The sequence below is a fragment of the Podarcis bocagei genome (genome assembly GCF_964188305.1).
Source record: "Podarcis bocagei genome assembly, chromosome: 7".
Classification (NCBI taxonomy): Eukaryota; Metazoa; Chordata; class Lepidosauria; order Squamata; family Lacertidae; genus Podarcis; species Podarcis bocagei.
The window spans coordinates 73,345,439-73,365,538 of NC_138132.1; the positions used below are offsets into that span (position 1 = coordinate 73,345,439).

The 20,100-nt window shown below is 45.6% G+C and overlaps 1 protein-coding gene across 4 annotated transcripts in view; it reads left to right on the forward strand.

The window, feature by feature from the left end:
* Positions 1-12,086: 12,086 nt before the first annotated feature.
* Positions 12,087-20,100, forward strand: part of NADK (NAD kinase) — a 48,516-nt gene continuing 40,502 nt past the window's right edge. Inside the window, exon 1 of one of the 4 annotated variants that reach the window (XM_081201589.1) lies at positions 12,087-12,451. Coding sequence is in view for 2 of the 4 variants with exons in the window: in XM_081201587.1 (XP_081057713.1) it covers positions 12,683-12,700 (18 nt within the window). In the remaining 2 variants the exon portion in view is untranslated. Of the gene's footprint in view, positions 12,452-12,561; positions 12,585-12,674; positions 12,701-13,026; positions 13,038-20,100 lie in introns of those variants that run through there. The other 3 variants (XM_081201588.1, XM_081201587.1, XM_081201590.1) reach the window with 3 other exon arrangements.

The window sequence follows — 20,100 nt, forward strand, 5'->3', positions numbered from 1 at the left end:
TTGTCAAGCCTCTGCTTAAAGACCTCCAAAGAAGGAGACTCCACCACACTCCTTGGCAGCAAATTACACTGTCGAACAGCTCTTACGGTCAGGAAGTTCTTCCTAATGTTTAGGTGGAATCTTCTTTCTTGTAGTTTGGATCCATTGCTCCGTGTCCGCTTCTTTGGAGCAGCAGAAAACAACCTTTCTCCCTCCTCTATGTGACATCCTTTTATATATTTGAACATGGCTATCATATCACCCCTTAACCTCTTCTCCAGGCTAAACATGCCCAGCTCCCTTAGCCGTTCCTCATAAGGCATCGTTTCCATTCATTTCATTGGGTCTAATTTGATTAGGACTGAAGGTAGGCTCCGACCCTTAAATTCAGGTTGGCTAGAAATGTGCACACATTTCACCTTGTGTGTTGAAGAAAGCAGAAATCCCTTTTATAAAAAATTAATTGTGTGGAGAAGGGGTGTTGAGCCTTAAAAACACTGAATGTGGTGGAGCTCTTGGTGGTGGTAACGGTGCCCAATGGTTTCAAAACAAAAGCGCCGCTTCTTCCCTTAATTATTCATCAGTCATTTGCTTTAGATTAGTGCTGCCTGACACGGCTGACCCTCGAAGGCGATTACCTGGGGAGCTGGAAGTGGAGAGCAAAGAATCTGTTTAATGCAACAAATCTGTAAATGGCACCATCTGCTCTGGCTGCCCCTTGGAAAATGATGGGTTTTCAACCCTCCCACGGGTCCACAGCCTCCACGTTCCCCTCCACATACTGCATTTCAGTGTCAGAAGATGTTAAGAATGGCTCTTTAGGAATAGCAATTTGAATCTGCCTGATGTGGGGAGGGGACATGGTTTGGTGTTGGGGCACCTGATTTTCCCACAGAAGGCTTTAAATCTAACTCTTGGCAACCAAAGACAAAAATGGCCCATCTCTGCTTGGGAATGTTAAGAGATACAGTGAGGGTAGAAAACTATGGGCTAATGGTCCTCTGCTTCTCTAAGAGAAGGGAGCATAGCTCAATTGCCACCCCTCCATGCCGATGGTCCAATGTTCAATCCTTGGCATCTATAATTGAACGGGAGATGAGAAGATCCATTTAGGCAAATGGGACACTGCCAACCCCACCCAGTTCCTGCCTGCCTGCCTCCCTTTCTTAAAACCAGCCTGAGCAGTGGATTCCACTACTGCCTTAGTCTCTTGAGTTCCCCTTGCAGAACTCAGCAGGGAGATGATGGGGACTAAACTAAAATGCATTGGCTTTGTCATTGTGTCTGGCTCCCACCCCCTATTTCTGCGGCTCCTTGCCTTCCACTCTAACCAGCCCAAATAGGCAATAGGCAGCACTGCCTCAAGTCGACAGTTCTACCGGGCCAGAAAAACACATTTGTAACCCAGCCCCTGTAACCTACGAAGAAGAGCGTACATCAAATCATCTTAACAAGGAAGCTGTCAAAAGGCAAATGTGCTACTACGTACCGGGCTTTCAATTCCAGCGATCTATCAAGAATTTAAAATGTTACAAATTTAGTTGCTATTTTCCAGTTGGTTGGTTTCCTCCCCAGCCCCCAGCCTGCAGAGAAATCAATCCTTCTGGAAACCAATTAAAGCACCATAGTGAACTTGGAGACAAGTTCGAATAAGGAAACACGTAACTCCATGTTAAAGAGGGATGACTCAGACTAGCAAAACGCCAGCCACACGCAGCACCTCCCCCCTCCCTCTTCTTGCCCTCTTGAATGTTTTGCTGCTGAGTTTTGGGTTTTGATTTCCCATGAGAGACAACAAGCAACCTCCTGCCCCCTCCTGAAAAGACCTCACGAGAAGCTGCAGAGGTTGGATTGAGCATCCTGCTCCTTGAAGTATCTCCCGGAGACCTACTTTATCAATACCAGACTGGGCAAAAGAAAGGGCATCTGAAAGGTATGGTCAATGCGGGTTGTGTGATGAACGTTCAGGGTTGCATCGAACTAACTTGGGGCTGCACCTCAGTGGTGGAGCATCTGCTTTTCATGCAGGAAAACCCCAGGTTTCAAACCTGGGAACGTTCCCTGTCTAAAACCCTGGAATATTGCCACCGGTCAGTGTACACAATACTGTGCTAGATGCCCTAATGACTCAGTACATTGGCAGCTTCCTCTGTTCCTAACTTCTGCTTACAGTAGTAGACCCACTGAAATCAATGGACATAAGTTAGCTATGCCCATTAATTTCAATGGGCTTGTTTTGAGTACAACTAGCATTCGAAACAACCCTCGCTGCTTAACTATGTTTTTATTTCTTCTGGTTTGTTTCCTGAAAGTTGAGGAAAGAAAACTTTTTTTTTTAACACTCTGTAAAAGCTCTGTTAATAAGCCTGTTAGTTACCCAGTGGGGAGCCTGATTCCAGTAGTTGGAACTTAAGCAGACAACACAGTCCCTGCAACTATAATAGCTTTATTTGCGTTGCAGGTTTGTTAAAATAGTGCATGGCTGTACCTCAAAGGCAGAACTTTTGCTTTGTACACAGAAGGTCTCGGGTTCAATCCCTAGCATCTCCAGGTAGGGCTGGCAAAGGCTTAATGTCTGTAATCCTAGAGAGCTGGAAAGGGAAGGAGGGGCTGGCATCTGGGTAAGCGGGTTTGGAGATGGCACAAACCATATAGAGGCTGGACTCCGCTGCAAAGATGCTTAATTGAACCTGAGAAGGCAAGACGGAGCCAGACTTTGCTCCTTTTGAGTGGGATGGAGAGGATTCTCCCAGGAGCAGCTACCAGCCACTGCTTGGGCGCAAGCTGAGGTTTCCAGCTCCGTCAGAACCAATGGGCATCAAAAGCATTGTTGGCAGCTGCTCTCAATACATTATTTAGGGTCTCTCTTGTGCTTGAATGGCTAGGCAGCCCCGACTCCTAAACAGGAGTTAAAAGGTCAGGTCATTTCTCCTGGGGGACGGGGAGGAATAGTGTTGGCCGGTTTTTGCCTCACACTTTGGGGGGGATGATGCTTCCACAGCACTTTACAAAGCTGAAGCAGGGAAGTCTCTGCCCACAGGTTGCTGGCACTGAGCAAGATACACGGCACAATCCTGCACATTTTCTGTATGCTAGGTCATAGATGTACAAGCAGGGCCTGCCTGCAGTGTGGAGTATTCCTGTTCAGCATGCCAGCCAGCTAGCCATGCCCCTCTTCCAGGACACTCCATTACATTTTCCTCTCCCTAGTTTCCCATCACTGACACACCCTAAACAAATGTTCAGCATGTCATGGTCACTAAGCGTTCTCAGCTGACTGCTTTGGGTTGTATATTTGTTTCCTCCCCTCTTTGGTCCTTATTTTCTCCTTGCCTACTTTTGCAAACCTTGGGGTTCCCCCGAGCAGTGAACCCCCCCTCGTTTTTTACTAGTCCCATTTTGGTGACATAACTATCGTAATTCAATACCCCCCATTTGCCATTTTGATGGTGCTGGTTATATTGATGAAATATTAATAATGCATCGGTCTGCTGAATTGTTTAATACTGATACTGATTATTTAGTATTACGTGGTCTTACAAGCTTGTTTTGAATAGTTTTTGAATTGTGATTTGTGGCGTCCACTAAATGGTTGTGCATTGAATTTCTGCATTGGTGCTATTTTGCACCTTAAGAAAATGGAAACCTTAAGAAAATGAAAACTGCTTTGAGCATTTTACAGAGACACATTAAAAAAAGAGAGAGACTCTGATGAACCCCTTCTGCAGAAACCACCTTCTTGACTGTTGGACCCACTACAGTTATACCTCTTGTTGTGTTTGCTTCACGTTGTGGCGTTTCGGGTTGCAAACGCGGCAAACCCGGAAGTGTATACACGCTTCGTGCATGCGCAGAAGTGTTTTGTGTGCTTTGCACATGCGCAGAAGCGATCTATCGTGCTTGCGCAGAAGCGCCACTCTAGTTGCAGACTTTTCGGGAACGGATTGTGTCCGCAACTAGAGGTACCACTGTATTGGTCTCACTTGCTCAATATGCCAGAGCCTGTCTTTGCATGCAGTGGAAGTCCCTAACTCACCAAGGGTTTGAGATCCATCAGCTACCCACAGCTGGTTTAACCAGCCAGTTGAAGCCGTTCTCAGGGTGTGGCTGCTGTCGCATGCCAACAGCTTTTTGGAGCCACAGGTGAGAGCTGAATGCAGGGTGGGGACCAAAGGTGGACAAACAACCCCAGAAACAGCATAACATGTCTCCCATCATCCATCCCCTAACACCCCAGGTACCACACACACACACACACACACACACAGGCATTTATTTATTTTACTATGCACGGGTTCAAAGGAGATTACATGATTCTTCACCTGCTCTTTAAAGCTCCACCCTGCTCTTCCCCTCTAGGGAAGAAATAGAAAGATGCCTTACACAGAATCCGACCACTGGTCCACCTAGCTCATTACTGTATTATTGTTGCAGAGGTTCTTAAGCAGCGGTGGGGGAAGCTTTTTAGCCCGAGGGCCGCATTCCCTTCTTGGCAACCTTCTGAGGGCCACTTGCCAGTGACCGGGGAGGCTAGAGGCAAAAGTAGGTGGAGCAATGAGTTGAATGTGTGCTCATCTGGCGGGACAAAGGTCCCGCCCCCCACCTGCTCTATGACGCTCGCATGTGACAAGGCAAGGGCTGCTCTGCTACTCCTGCAGTCTGCACTGTTGATACGCTCTCTTATTCATACTGCAGAGATCCTGCAAGAGCAGCATGGGAGGGTGGGTGGCAGGGAGGAGCTGCCTCCGCCTGTAAATAGCAATGATGTGGAACTTGTGCCACTGGGCTCCGCGTTGTGGGTGGGGATCAAAGGCAAAACAGCAGCTGCTTCTGCCACCTGCTGCCCAGTTGGAGTATAGCAGTTGTCTTTTCTCTCTTTTTTAAAAAAAGAAAGGCTAGCTTCTCAGATAAAGATGAATTTGATGTCATATGACTCTCTGTTGGCTTCCCAGAGGAATCTGGTTGGCTACTGTAGAAAAAACAGTGCTGGACTAGATGGATCCAGCAGGGCTCTTCTTATGTTTTAAATAAGAACATAAGATGCTCCAAAGCACTGATTACGCTGCAATCCTAACCCCGCTTTCCTGGGGAGTATGCCTCAGGGAAACTCAGATAGTATTTACTTCTGGTTAGGGTTGTGGGAACAGTCTGCACCACACATTTAAAGCACATTCAGTGCACATTTAATGTGTGTGACTTTCCCCCAAAGAGTGGAACTATAGTGTACTAAGGGTGCAGGGAATTGTAGCTCTATGGGAGAAGGGACAGGACTGAAGTTCCAAGGATTTGGGGGGAGAGGGAAGCAAGGTGCTTTAAATATGTGTTGGACGTGCTTTATGGCATAAGCTGCCACAAGATTCCAGCTTGCTTTTACAGTGGTACCTCAGGTTACATACGCTTCAGGTTACAGACGCTCCAGGTTACAGACTCCGCTAACCCAGAAATATTACCTCGGATTAAGAACTTTGCTTCAGGATGAGAACAGAAATCGTGCTCCGGCGGTGCAGCGGCAACGGGAGGCCCCATTAGCTAAAGTGGTGCTTCAGATTAAGAACAGTTTCAGGTTAAGAACGGACCTTCAGAACGTATTAAGTTCTTAACCCAAAGTACCACTGTACTACAAAAGACAGGTGAGGCTATGATTGCTCCCTTATCCCACTAGGGGGTGCCACTGCACAGTATTTCTTAACAGTATGCCAGTATTTGGGATCTTCAAGGGTGGCACTTGTGAAACAATTCTGTATTTTTCTTCCAACGTTACCCCCATCTCCAGAACAGAACAATCTCCACTCTGGGTCACTGAGGGGATTATACACACATGAAGGTGATAGATGGTTGGTGAAAGTGAGAGGAAGGGAAGGGAAGATCTCCAAGGCTGGGAGATTGGAAAGAAGGAAGGGAAACTCCCAGGTGAGAGCTGGGAGGGTTCACCCCTTTCTGTGTGAGACAAGGGTTAAGATCTACGTTTGAGAGAGGGCTTTGCATTTTTTCCTTCCCTTTTTCTTTCCTTCTAGTTTGTTTTTTATTGTATTGTATCATGAAAAAGCTTTTTAAAAATTTATTGAGGGGGAGGACTAGGCACCCTGATTAGTCATTTTATCTGGGGTACCTACTTTATCTAAACTCATGGGCAGGGCTAAGTCAAAGCACCTAATCCTTTTTTCTTGACTCTACTTAGCAGCAAGGATTTTGAGCAAAGCCTTTCCTGCTTCTTTTAGAAACCAGGAGGCAGTAAAGGAAAGGTAAGAAGTTTGATTATGTTTTTCTTTCTTTTGGACGCTTCCCCCACCCCTTTTCTTTTTTGGTCACCCTCCAAACCGGGGAGGAGCAGCTTTTTTTCTTATTTGGGTAGGATTTCTAACGCATCTGTGATCTCGGCCACCTGGACCTGGCAGGTATAAAAATAGGTATAAATGAAAAGAATATTAATCTGCGAGGAGAGAGGCGATGAAAGGGGAGAGACAATGAAAGCGAAGCTATTGATGTTCAGTACATTTGCAGCCTCTCAAATATCTGTTTCTGATAGATGGCAGATGAAAACAGCGTCATTTAGCATAAATACAAGGGAAATAGAATTCAACCCAGTTTTCTAGGATCCAGCAAAAAGCAGGACTCTTTCTCTTCTAAAGCATGATTTGTCCTCCCCCCCCCAGTTTCAACCCTCATTTCAAGGAATGAGCCCCTTTGGAGAATGGGTGGGATGTCCTTTATAAATTGCTGGAGTGAATATTCTCCAGGTACTTGTGGAAATGGGAGCAGGGAAGGAGTGTAACGGTGGCCAAGCATCTGCTTTGCATGCAGAAGGTCCCAGGTTCAATCCCTGGCATCTCCAGGTTGGGCTGGGAATGTCCCCCTGCCTGAACCCCTGGTGAGCTGCTGTGAGTTAATGTTGACAATACTGAGCTAGATGAACCAATGGTTTGAATCAGTATACAACAGCTTCCTAAAGGCAGTATATAGATACAGTGGTACCTCGGGTTACATACGCTTCAGGTTACATACGCTTCAGGTTACAGACTTCGCTAACCCAGAAACAGTACCTCGGGTTAAGAACTTTGCTTCAGGCTGAGAACAGAAATTGTGCGGCGGCGGCGCAGCGGCAGTGGGAGGCCTCCATTAGCTAAAGTGGTGCTTCAGGTTAAGAACAGTTTCAGGTTAAGAACGGACCTCCGGAACGAATTAAGTACTTAACCCGAGGTACCACTGTACACACACTAAATAAAGGTTTAATCCCCCTTGAAAGCTGTCAGCGTGTCTTGTGAGAAGTATCATTTTCATTATGCGTTGTGTGAGAAGTGCTTCCTTTTTTGAGAGTCCTGAACTTCTTTATTGGCCTAATTTGGTCTCCCCGCCCTGTATTATGAACAAGGTTTAACAGTGACAGTCTATGAAAAGTGGCTTTCCGATAGGACCATTACGGGAGACACCCTGACCTTTTCCCCTCTTACAGCTTCCTATGAGATTTGTCCGACCACCAAATCTTGGCTTAAACTGCCCCTAAGAATGTTTATTTCGGATTAAATCCCTTCTTAACTTAGCTCCGATGTTCTTGCCAGTCTTATGAAATAAGTGCAACTGGTATGGAATGAAGCATTGTTTCTGTTTTCAGAAAGGTTGCACTAAACCTGTCTGCCATAACTGCATTTAATCCTTTTAATAATAATAATAATAATAATAATAATAATAATAATAATATGCAAATACCGCAGAATGAAAAGAAATGTCGGCTACCATTAACAGTAAAAATAATCCATCAATCCTAATTCAAACCTATCTATTAATCAAAGCAGTCCATTTTCCCCAATTAGATATCCAAACAAAATTGCAGGAAGGGCAGTATGCATTTTAGACTGCTGCGTAATGGTGGTTGGGTTTTATCCTTCCAACGTAGAAGCACAAGGCTCTTTGCAACCATAAAGCAATTGCAAGGTCCTCTTTTGTTGCCTGTCTGCTTGTCCCCACGCATCACGGGGATGTGTGAACATCCACAAACCTCAAGGATTTCCCCCCAAAACAAAGTTAATACGAACAACTGCAGCTGACCAAAAAGATGTCACAGGACACATCCATAGCATATGCCTCAAAGAGACATTGTCAGCACTGCATCACCAACACCTATCAGAAGCTGAGATAAATAAGCACATAATAATTGCCTTGCTTGATCAAGCCAGTGGTCCATCTGCAGATGGCAGATAAAAACAGCATCATTTAGCATAAATACAAGGGAAATAGAATTCAACCCAGTATTCTAGGATCCAGCAAAAAGCAGGATGGCTGTGCAATGGCAGTGCTTCTGGGTACCAGTTGCTGGAACGCACTGAAGGCAAGAGAGCTTCTGTGCTCAGGTCCTACTTGTGGGTTTCCTACCAGCCACTGACCTGGTATCAACAGCAGCTCCACACTGGGTAGTTGAGTATAGCTGCACTGGAATTCCCCACAATGCCTCAGAGGGATGTCTGGGCATTATGGGAAATAAATGTGGCAGCTCAGAATCTGGGACGTACATATTTTTGATGAGTAGACCAAGGCAGGCATCATCAGTGGGTTCTTCTGGGCTCCAGCAAATGCCCAGAGATGCCATGTGCCAGCCCTTCTCTGGGGCACAACCAGTACCACTTAATTATGATTGCCTCGAGGTTCAGGACTAGCACGTAACCACTCATGCTCCAGAAAGTAAGCAAGCGTCCCAAAGTTCATTACCAAGGTCATATCCTTTGGAGATGGCTACAGAACCATTGAGCTCTCTAAAAATAGGAGTGTACTTGTCCGTTGAGCCACTGTGCCTAATCGCCATCAATTAGGATAAGTGTTCATCAAATGCAGGAGGTCATCAACGCAGCGGGTCATGTGGTGGTCCTTGTACAGGTAATAAGTGCATTGCACTAGAACTGCATCTCTCCTTCGTTGGGGGAAGGGGGGGAGGCATCCTTCCCATAAAAGCAGTAGATGTCCTAAAGAAACGGGCTATGTAAAAATGTTTCCTCTTAGCAGCTGTGAAACTGACCTTGTTGCTTGCTGGAAAGAGAAGGGCAGGAGCGTGAATCACAATTATTTTTCTAGGATGAGGAATTTGCATTAGGCCTATTTAAATAAAATGAAAGATGCTTCATGAAGAGCTAGTACAAAGCATCTGGGAGTCTTGATGCAGGAAAAAAAACACAGGCAGCTGCCTTATACTGAGTCAAACCATTGGCTCATCTAACTCAGTATTGTCGACACTAACCGGCAGCAGCTCTCCAGAATTTCAGGCAGGGGACTGAGATGCTGGGGACTGAACTTGGGACATTCTGCATGCAAGCTACAGTTGCTCTCCAATCCAAATGGGTCCCCACCCCCACCTCCTTCATGTCCATTGACACGAGGCAAAATTGACCAGAACATTATCCTTTGTAAAAGCCTACTTGAAATGAATGGGGTTTCTTTTCTATGTTTGTTCCAACCAGGCTTGCACAGAACAGGAGTCTCCTGCTAGATTATAATGCAAAAGTCAGGACAGTCAGTAGCTCATCATGCTTCCCAAAATCTAAAGCAGCTACCTCATGACAGGGCCCACCTCTTGCTTTGTTGACCTGTTTTCAGTCGACTTTTTGAAATTCCAGCCAACTCTTGCAACAGGGAAACAGCACCGGATGTTACACTAATGCAGCCTTCAGCAACCGGGTGCCCTCTAGGTGCTTTGACTACAACCCCATCAGTTGAGGCTGCAAGTGGCTTTAGGCAAGATGGCCTCCCTAGGTCTCAAGCCCCCATCAGAAGTACTGTTAATATAAAAATGCTTTGCTTTCAGTTGGGCTTTCCCCTTTAAAAAGCCCCCTCTTGCAAACAGGCTATCCACATTTCTGGGTTAGTGTTATCCCCCACACCCAACTTCCTCATTCAGATTCCTCCAAGCTGGTGCAATAGGAGCATGAGGAAACTCTTGACGGAACACAAATACACGTTCACCACTCCTCCCTCAGGCACCTTGCTCAAAGATACTGGTACTCTGAGCTGGAATGACTCCTTAAATGTCAAATCTCACCCTAACCCTAAATAAATCTTCCTAAAGGTTAGGTTTTTGGAAGAGTGGGCTAGTTTAAATCAAACACCCCTCCTTCTGTGCCATTTTCTGGATTTTTACCTTCCCAGACACCTGTTATTAGCCACAGAGTATGTGGGGGTGGGAGGTATTTGATTGGGAGAACAGTGCAAAGGCTCAGTCACCCCCTTCCTCAGCACCACATTCCTCTAAGAGAAATGAAGAGCCCTCTACATCTGCTTTAAACTTTTGTTTTTTAAAAACACTATGCACCTCCCCTTCCCCATAGAATTGTAGAGTTGGAAGGGACCACAAGGACCATCTAGTCCACTCCCTGCATGAATTTTCTTGCCCAATGTGGGATTAAGAGTTCTCATGGTTTACCGACTGAGCTATCCATCATGGGCATAAAGGTAGGTAGCTGAGGCTTCCCCTCATAGTACAGTGGTACCTCGGGTTACATATGCTTCAGGTTACATATGCTTCAGGTTACACACTCCGCTAACCCAGAAATGGTGCTTCAGGTTAATAACTTTGCTTCAGGATAAGAACAGAAATCGTGCTTCGGTGGCGCGGAGGCAGCAGGAGGCCCCATTAGCTAAAGTGGTGCTTCAGGTTAAGAACAGTCTCAGGTTAAGTACGGACCTCCAGAACGAATTAAGTACTTAACCCGAGGTACCACTGTATAATGACTGGTCCATTGCCACTCAGTGAGCTTCTGATGCGAGTTTGAACCGGAGTCTTCCCAGTTCTAGTCCAGTACTCTTTAACAAACAAACAAACAAACAAACACACAGGCTCTAGTTAGTTTGAATCCTTTCACAGCACAGACACTTTTTCTACCTTGCCTTGTTTTTTAAAAAAAGAATCCCTCCACGCTGCTTCCCAGTCTTCATCTCATTCTAATAAACATTTCCAAGTTCCATATGCACTACCATATTGTGCTTATCTAAATGTGCATTTATTTGAAACATTTTATACTGTCCTTTATTTAAAAGAAGGAAAAAAACAAGCTCCAGGGTGGTTTGCAACACATAACAATAAAGCAGTCCATCCAGTATCCAATATATACAGTAAAAACAAACAGTAAGCAATCACAGTAGCAAGATGGCACTTAGCTACTGTATGACAATTCTAGCTGTTATGGATGAAGCAGTGCTGAGGAAGCTCCCTGGGCCCTGATTCTGTGTGCAAGTCATGCCTACTCGCTGGTATCCTCCTCCTCATAAACTTCAAAGGTATGATCGTGGGCTGCTTTAGTGGGATGGAAGAGATTTACTCTGCATAAGCTTGGGAGCTCTCTTGTCTCCATTCTTCCATGTTGCACTTCGTCAGACGACCGAATCCTGAATTGCGCAAAGTGCACAAAACCTTTATTCCAAATTAAACTGCCATATCGCTTAAAAGATGGCACAAGACCCTTTGCTCGTCTTTTGTTTGTTCGACAGCCCACCTCAGGTTTTGAAAGAGAGATGTGGGCCGTGAGACTTCTGCAGAACCCAAGGAAAACCAGGTTGTATCTGAACTTATGCAGAGCGCCTTCTTGCCACAGCTGCGCGCAGCGGGGCCACTGGCACGCACTGCTCACGCGCGCTGAAGTTGCTCGGCCTCGCTCTATTTTCGAGCCGGCCTCTTCTTGCGCGTGCGCAGAAGCTCCTACTTGAGCTGCTTTCTCTTCTGAGAGACAGAGAAAGAAAAGTGTAGAGTGGCCTAGATACGGAGTTTCTGGGTTGCTGGAAATATAACACCACGCTGTGCCACTTGAGGTGTTATATTTGAGGGGCCCACCTTATTTCCGTAATCATAAGCTTGTTTTAAACTTTTTCTTAGTATTGCGTAATTGTTGCGTTTTAATATCAGCGTTGTGTTTTAAATTGTTGCAGTCCGTCCTGGGACCTTAGGGTGAAGGGCGAGTAATAAATTGTAACGATAACAATAATGATCATCATCACTACGCCTACGTTAAAATTCTGGGGTTCTTCCGTCATTTATATGGGAGTCTACAGAACCCGGAAACTAACACTGCGCGCCATTCTACACTTTTCCTAAATCTGCGAGCCCAAGTCCACAGAAGCGCCCGTCACAAACACAAGCCGCGCATGCTCTCCTCACGGACCGAATCCCTTCCCTCAAGCCCCTCCGGGCTCGCTTGGCCGTGGCCTCTTCGCCGAAGGAGCGCGTGCGTAATAGCGCTCTCCTCGCTCCCAGTCCCGCTCCTCCCTCTTTACCAGGTTTTACCTCCCTGAAGGGAAGGAAGGAGGGACGGGCCGAGGAGGATGGAGGAGGTGCCTGGCGGGGGTTGCCGCTGCCGCCGTCGTTGCCGCTCTTGGCCGCGCTCGCTGGGCTGGAGGAGTTGCCGGCCGGCGGCAGGCCTCTGAGGCCGGGGAGCGGGGGTTGGCCTCGCGCACCTGAGGAGGAGGCGGAGGCGGGGCCGCTTGGCGCGCGAGTGAGAAAGTGAGTGACGGGAGGCGGAGGGGGCGGGGCCGGAGGGCAGGGTTCGGAGGAGGAGGGGGCGCCCCACTCGAGAGGGGGGCAGGGGGGGGAGCTCTGTGAGGAAGGTGCAAGAGGAGGGGAAGGGGGCATGGAGGTGAGGCAAGAAAGGCAGGAGGAGAAGGGGAGGGGCCGGCGCAGGCAGAAATGGGGCTGTGGGGCAGGAGGGGCTGGAGAGTGAGAAAGGAAAGCGGCATGGGGCAGGAGGGGCTGGTGAGTGCGGGATATGGGGCAGGAGGAGTGGGTGGGGGGTATGGGGCAGGAAGGGTGGGATGGGGGGCCGTGGGGCAGGAGAGGCTGGTTAGTCTGGGAGGATATGGGGCATGAGGGGTGGAGTGGGGTGGGGGGTATGGGGCAAGAAGGGCTGGTGAGAAAGTAAATGACAGGAGGCACTGGTGAGCGTGTGGGGATATGGGGCAGGTGGGGGTGGGGGCGTTATGAGGCAGGAGGGGCTGGTGAGTGTGGGAGTATGGGGCAGGATGAGTGTGGGGTGTTGGGGGTATGGGGCAGGAGGGGGTCGGATGTGGGGAGTATGGGGCAGGAGGGGCTGGTGAATGTAGTGGGATATGGGGCAGGAGGGGTTGGTGAGTGTAGCAGAGGTATAGGGCTGGAGTAGTGAGGGGCTAGTGAGCGAGAGAAAGGAAAATGGAAGTATGGGGCAGGAGAGTGGGTGTGTGTGCATTAGGAGGGGATGAGAGGAAAGGTGGCAGGGTGCGAGAGAAGTGGGTGTAAGGGGCAAGAGGGGGCAGGGATGAAGAAAAGTCATGGGGTTGGTGAGAGAGAAAATGGGGGTATGGGGCTGGAGGACCATGAGGTATTAGAAGGGGGAAACGAGATAAGCAACAAATGATGAACACTGACAGGGAGTATGACAGAATAAGGAGAAAAAGAAAATGGGGAGAGATCTTACACCGCAGGATATGTGGGTGCAGGTGGGAACTTCTAGACAGTTTGGGATGGGGATTTGAAGATGGAGTGGAGCTGAGGGATGAACTTGGATGTTGAAGAAACTTGAGTTTTATCTAAATTTAACTTTTGGCACTATTGGGTGGATTTTTCATTGTTACATAAATCAAGAGAAGTGGAAAAGAGCCACACAACTGTATTTAACTATGTTTTCTAGTCAGCTCAGTTTCTTTTCCCAACTTTTTGGCTCTTGATTTTTTTCCATTCCTGACATCTGTTGGCTGTGCCCATAGAGGGCTTGATAAGTTGAAGAACTGTTTTCTTGTTGTCTGCAAAAGCAGTAGGGTCTTGTGACAAAATACATCAGTTTTTGTTGGTAAATGTCAGTTCAAAGATGGAAATTTGTCAGATTTTTTTCATTTTGACAAGGGTGCAAGTTTTACAGAAAGGCAAAGTAAAAATGGTGACAAATTATCAGCATTTCACAAGTGTTCAGACCTGTCCTCCTTGGTAATGGCATAATAATGTTTGGTTGGTTGGTTGCATTAAATGTCTAAACAAACCCACAGATGTATCCAAAATTCATTATTGGCTTATTGCTCATGGTTCGTTTGGAAAAAACAAATCATGAGCCTAGGTGTGGACAAAACATGGTTAAATCAAACCATTGTTTAGCTTCTGGCAGTATGGTCGTGATTTTCTCCCTGTGCGCTAGTACGCTTGCTCATGCATGGTAAGCCATGGTTGGATTTTGAGTTACAAGCAAACTAGGTTGGGGTTCTTTTCAGATATTAAGCCAAACCATGGTTAAGGAAACCTAGTGATGGTTCGGCATGATGTCTGAACAGGCAAACATTGTTTGTGATCAGATAGTAAACCAGAATTGAAAACCATGGTTTGTGCTAGGTTTGTGTGGTTACTACTTTGATAAACATATTTACAGCCTGTGGAGCAAACTGAATTTATTTCAAGGGTGGCTTGCCTGTTGGGCAGCTCAAACCATGGTTTTGCCTGCATACTGCTCATTTGATTTTCATCCTCAGAGCACACCTTCTATTGTATAACTAACTCCAGACATAGTACTTTGACTACTTTGCCAATTCAGACATTACATCAAACCATTGTTAGCAAAACTATTCTAACTCTATAAATTATATCCATTTCAAACCAAGATGTGATAAGATGTTCAAACAGAGCCACTGACTTGCTTTTGAGATCACTAAGTGGACTTTGGGAGTCACACTTCATCTTCAAATAGGAGAACCAACCCTTTTCTCCTTTGCACCATTCTGGCTTCTAAAGTTTGCAAAACATCAGTGGTTACATGAATTTAGAAGCCCTGATGCTCTAAGACAACAACACTGGAACACATTTTGGGAAGTTACTTAATTTGAGGAAGGGCAGCCTGAAACCTAGGTCTTGTGTTTTCTGGACTATTGACAGCAATGTTTCCTGTTTCTTATCTCTTATGTAAGAGTTCAGTAAACTGGCAGCAGGAACAGGAAATTTTGAGTCTGCAATGCATTCAGAAAAATTGTTTCTGTCGTGCATTTGGAATATACAAATAGCATGGTCCAGCAAATCCAAAACTTTACCCTGTACTTTAGTTCTTTAAGACCAGCAGTGGTGTCTGGTGCCCATTGGGTCTGGTAGGGCAGTAGGCAGGGAGACCAACAGTAGGTGGCGCTGGAGTTAACGGCAAGCAGAACCACCGTCTGACTGATTATAAGAAGACAGGCAGGTGAGGACTGAATGAGGGCAGATTGAGGCTGGTGAGGCAGTGCCCCATTTGCCCTCATGGAGCAGCCTTCCCTGAGGACCTGAGATCAAGTTCCGCCTTTGCTGAAATGTTACAGGTGACCTCAATGTTGTGTTTATTTCAGCTCGCTCTCAGTGTAAGGTCAAATGTAGTGAAGTCTTGAAAGTGTGGTTTAAGCTAAATTACTGTGATAGAGAGAGAGAGAGAGAGAGAGAGAGACATGGAAAGAATAAAATAAAAAAGTGTATTTTAGCTCGCATTCTCATATTCTGTGTGCTGAAAAGGGAAAATGTTTGGGTTCCTGAGAAGTAGTGTGTTAACTACTGAATAAAACATTTTATTTGCAAAAAGGGAGACTAAGAGCGAGATAAAGCGCTTTCTTGTTCTGCTTTCTGAATGCCCCACTGTCCTCTTGTGTTATATGAGTTATGGTGAGTTCTTAATTGTGTAATGTACAGGCCGACGTCGTACAGGGTAATCTAGTTCTTCTGGCCAATTAATGATGGCATGAGCAAATGGCTGTCAGAAATATTTTGAAGCCTCTATGTGGTGCTATAGTAAGTATATTATGTGACCTCCACTCTGCAGGCATAACCTGAACATCTTCGCTCATCAAGTGAAATTACTGAGGGAGAAAAATGACCTATTTCTTAACGCTTCTATATTTATTGTATTTCTATCACACCCTACCTTCAAGGAACTCAGGGTGGCCCAAATACTTCTCTCCCTCTCCCTTTTATCCTCACAGGAACTCTGTGAGTTAAGTTAGGCTAAGGAAGGCACAATGACTGACCTTAGGTCACTTCAGTGAGCTTTGAGACTTAGTGGGGATTTGAACGCAAGACTTTCTGAGTATAGTCTTATACTCTAACCCAGATGTTGGGAACATTTGGCCCTCCAGACATTGCTCCCATCGGCCCCACCATGCATGGTACTTGTAGTTCAGCAACATATGGGTTTCCTTAATGGCTCACTTTGTTGTTCTTCCAGGCAGCACCTGTTTGTTTTCTCCCCCCTGGGTTTTTATTTGCTATTCTATAAAGCATTCTGTAGAGTGAAGCTTCTGCATAAAGTTTCTTTTAGTAGGGTAGGAAGTCCTCTTTCTTCCACAAAGTCCTGTAGAACAGTAAAATAAGCCCTCTTTAGGTTGTTGGTCCTACAAACTGCTGTACAAATTGCACTTGGCAAAGAGCTGTCAATGCCTGCATTCTTGTCCTTTGTTTACAAAGTGGCATGACCCCCTTGTAGCATCAGGGAGCTAGTCTACCTGGGTGCAGCATCGCCCCAGTGCTTCTGCAGTACTCCTGCGTAATGCAGTATTGGGTTGAAGGCTACTCTGAAAGCTGGCTAGGCTTCATATAATTATATGTATAATTCTGGCCACATTTGTATGATGTCCTACCTTACATCATAGCCTGAAACTTTTCAAGGCTTTCCCCTCAGATGTTGCCTGCTCCTTGAACTTGGGAACCATCATGCAAAAGTTCGTTATGGTATCCGCAGAAATGTCCAAATGCATAGTGAGCAACAACTTTCCAAAATACATTGCAGAAGTATGAAAAGCAGAATTTGGAGATGATCACCTCTCCACTTGAGCATAAAGCCATTTCCAATATATAGCCATCAGAGAACTACTTCATTATACTCTTTACCAGACAGGGATGAGGAACATCTGTGGCCCTCCAGATGTTGCATGACTCCCAGCATCCATCCTGCCAGCATGCTCGGCAGTCAGAAATTATGGGAGTCATGGTTCAGTCACATCTGATCGGCGCCTGGTACACCAGAGTTTGTTTTTTGGCAGTCTCAGAAAAATTAACATGATACGCCTCTTTAAGGGACAAATAAAAAAGAAGCCTTTATTGACTTTGCAGCAGGGATGGCTGTCCTCAGCGGAACCCCCGGCAGGTGCTCTCTGAGTTAACACCATACCCTCCAACGTTTCTCCAGTTAATATAGGGGTGTCCCATTCCATAATGATAATTTTACTATTTATATCCCACACATCTTATTGGGTTGCCCCAGCAACTGTGGGCAGCTTCCAACATACATAAAAACATAATAAAACATTTTTAAAAACATACATAAAAACATAATAAAACATTTTTAAAAACCTTCCCTATGCAGGATAGCCTTCAGACAGCTCAGGGGTTGGATAACTCCATATCCTCCAACATTTCTCCAACGAAAATAGGGACATATTAAGGAAAAGTGGTACATTCTGGGATCAAATAATAAACTGGGACGGCTTCTCTAAATCAGGGAAAATAGGGACACTTGGAGGGTCTGGTTAGGAGAGGACCAGTGGGGCCTCTCTTTCTTGTCCTACAAGTGGACTTGGAGCCCTTTTTCTTGGTTTGGGGGTTGCTTTGTTTTGATGACCCTGTGAAGTAACAGATTAACCCATAAGGCAGGGCTCACCAACCTTTTTGGACCAGTGGGCACATTTTGAAGTTTGAGCATGTGCTAGGAGCCCCAGTCACAACATGCCTGCTGTAGCAGGTGGCAAAACATAAACATTAGAGAGAGAGCCATTCCCAATAGCCTTTTGTTTACCATGGGAAGACAGCTATGTCCTGCAAGTCTTCCTTGTGGGGGTCACAAACTGTGGATTTTACTTGCAGACACACACACACAGGCTGTTGCTAATAATAATAATAATAATAATAATAATAATAATAATAATAATAATAATAATAAATAATTTATACTCCACCCACCTGACTGGGTTGCCCAAGGCACTCTGGGTGGCTTCCAACATAAAAACTAAATATCAAGGATTAAAAAGCAATCTAGGAACAGGAAGTGTTTCTCAGTAACAGGATAAATATACAAGGTGGCCACACTTCACTTACTCTCATTTCACAGAAATCTCTTAGAAAGTACCTTCACTTTTTGCCCCATAACTTGCTTTCTAGCAGAGCTAGAGACTTTTTTAAAAATGAAAGCTCAGAGTTTGAGGCACCAGTGAAAGCCTTTGTGGATGCTGGGCTGGTGACCTCTGCTATAAGGTGTGGTTAAAATTTGATTAGCTTTCCCTGGTTTAATTTTTGTACATGTACCACCTTCCTTTCTCCTTTGATTTCTTTGAGCTGTAGCCAACTAACATCTACTTGCAGCAGTAGACCCATTGAAATTAATGGACCCAAGTTAGCCATGTCTGTTAATGTCAATAGATCTACTATCATTGGATAAAAATGTCACTGTGCCAATACATTTTTATTGTATTGGTTTTTGGGGTTTTTTTAAGCTATGGAACTATAGTCAACACTTCCCCAACCCCCCAAAAAACCCCTAGTATCTGGAGGGCCACAAGAACATCTGGAGAGCCACAAACATTCTCACTCCTGGCAACACAGAATATGTGCTCTTGTTGCAAAGTTGACACTAAAGAAAAGCTTTAACCCACTGGAGTGACTTCATTTTATTGTGATTTACGTACGGTGTGTGTGTGTTTTCTTACCATAATTTGTAGCTTCAAAAGGCCACTGGCTCAATATATTTTGCGCAAGTAGCACAGAACGCCTATTTGTTGTTTTTAAGAAGCCCACGATAGTTATTTCACAAATTATGAGGATGAAACAAGCCATTACAGAACTGCTGACATGAGCTGGAATCACTTCATGCTTAAGCTGTGTGATGATGATGAAGCAGAAGAAGAAGAGGAGGAGCAAACATTGAAATAATAATACTTTTGCCTCCCCTGCTAACATAATGCAATATATTCCACTCAGGCGTAGCACGGTTTTGCTTGCATTTAAACATACCTTGGCTGCTGCTGCCTTTTCCTTTTTCAAAGTATTCATAAGGCTGTACAGTACTTCTCAGTCTGTATTGGAGAGGGACCAATCAGAAGGAGGTCAGTTGGTTAAATAAAATGGCAGAAATGCTTTAAAAGCTTGAAATGCGCCAATCTCAATGAGGGTAGCACCTGTGTGTGGTCTGACAGTTTCAGAATGCTTATAGCCGAGACCGAAATCCATGTGCTCTTTTAATAGTCAGAATTTCCACTGCCTCCACCCCCTTTTTATTATACATTGTAGATTTTTGTATCCTGCTGATTGAAACGTCGACAGCACCCACTTCCCCATTTCAAGAGCTTGACCCAAGTAATGCCTTTTAAAATGAAGACTCGAAGGAGAGTCGCTTGGAAACGAGAAGATACAGGCTAGGAGGCAATGAATTCTCTGCATTTTAGCTGAAGTGCACTGGTGCCCCATAGAGATTAAAGAAGAAGAAAATATCTTAAGCCATCCAAGCGCCAACACTCCCAGCAACACTCAGACTTAGTTATTACTTTATTTATAACCCACCTTTTCCTCCAAACAGCTTAACATACATGGTGCTCCCTCTCCCCATTTTATCCCCACAACAACCCTGTGAGGTAGGGTAGGCCGAGAGGCAGCGACTGGCTCAAGGTCACACAGAGAGCCTCATGGCTGAGTGGAGATTTGAACCCTGGCCTACCAAGTCATAGTCCAGCACACTAACCATTGCACCACTTTGGCATCTCCTTAAGGAGAAGAGGGACATGTTCTGCCTCCATGTTCAGAGGCACTATCCCTTTGCATACCCGTTGTAGGGAATCTCAACTGGAGATGGTGGCTGTTGTGCTCAAGTCCTGCTTGCGTGTTTCCCAGAAGCATCGCGCTGGCCACTTCTTTGAGAACAGGATGCTGCACTGGATGGGCCTTTGGCCTGATCCAGTAGGCCTCTTGTGTATATATAGGCAGGTGACCTAGCAAAGGTGTGAATCGTTACCCTCCTTGTGTAACATCCAGCCAGGCACAGCATCCCTATAACGAGAGAGGGGCCCAGAAAACCAGAGGGAGGCTTGCTTTCACACAAAAAAATATGTAAATTGGCCAACCAGCTCAGAAGGCATCAGGAACGCCTTGTACCCTTTTCTCATAAACTGTTTTAGGAAACTCAGGGCTGTGTTTGGTGA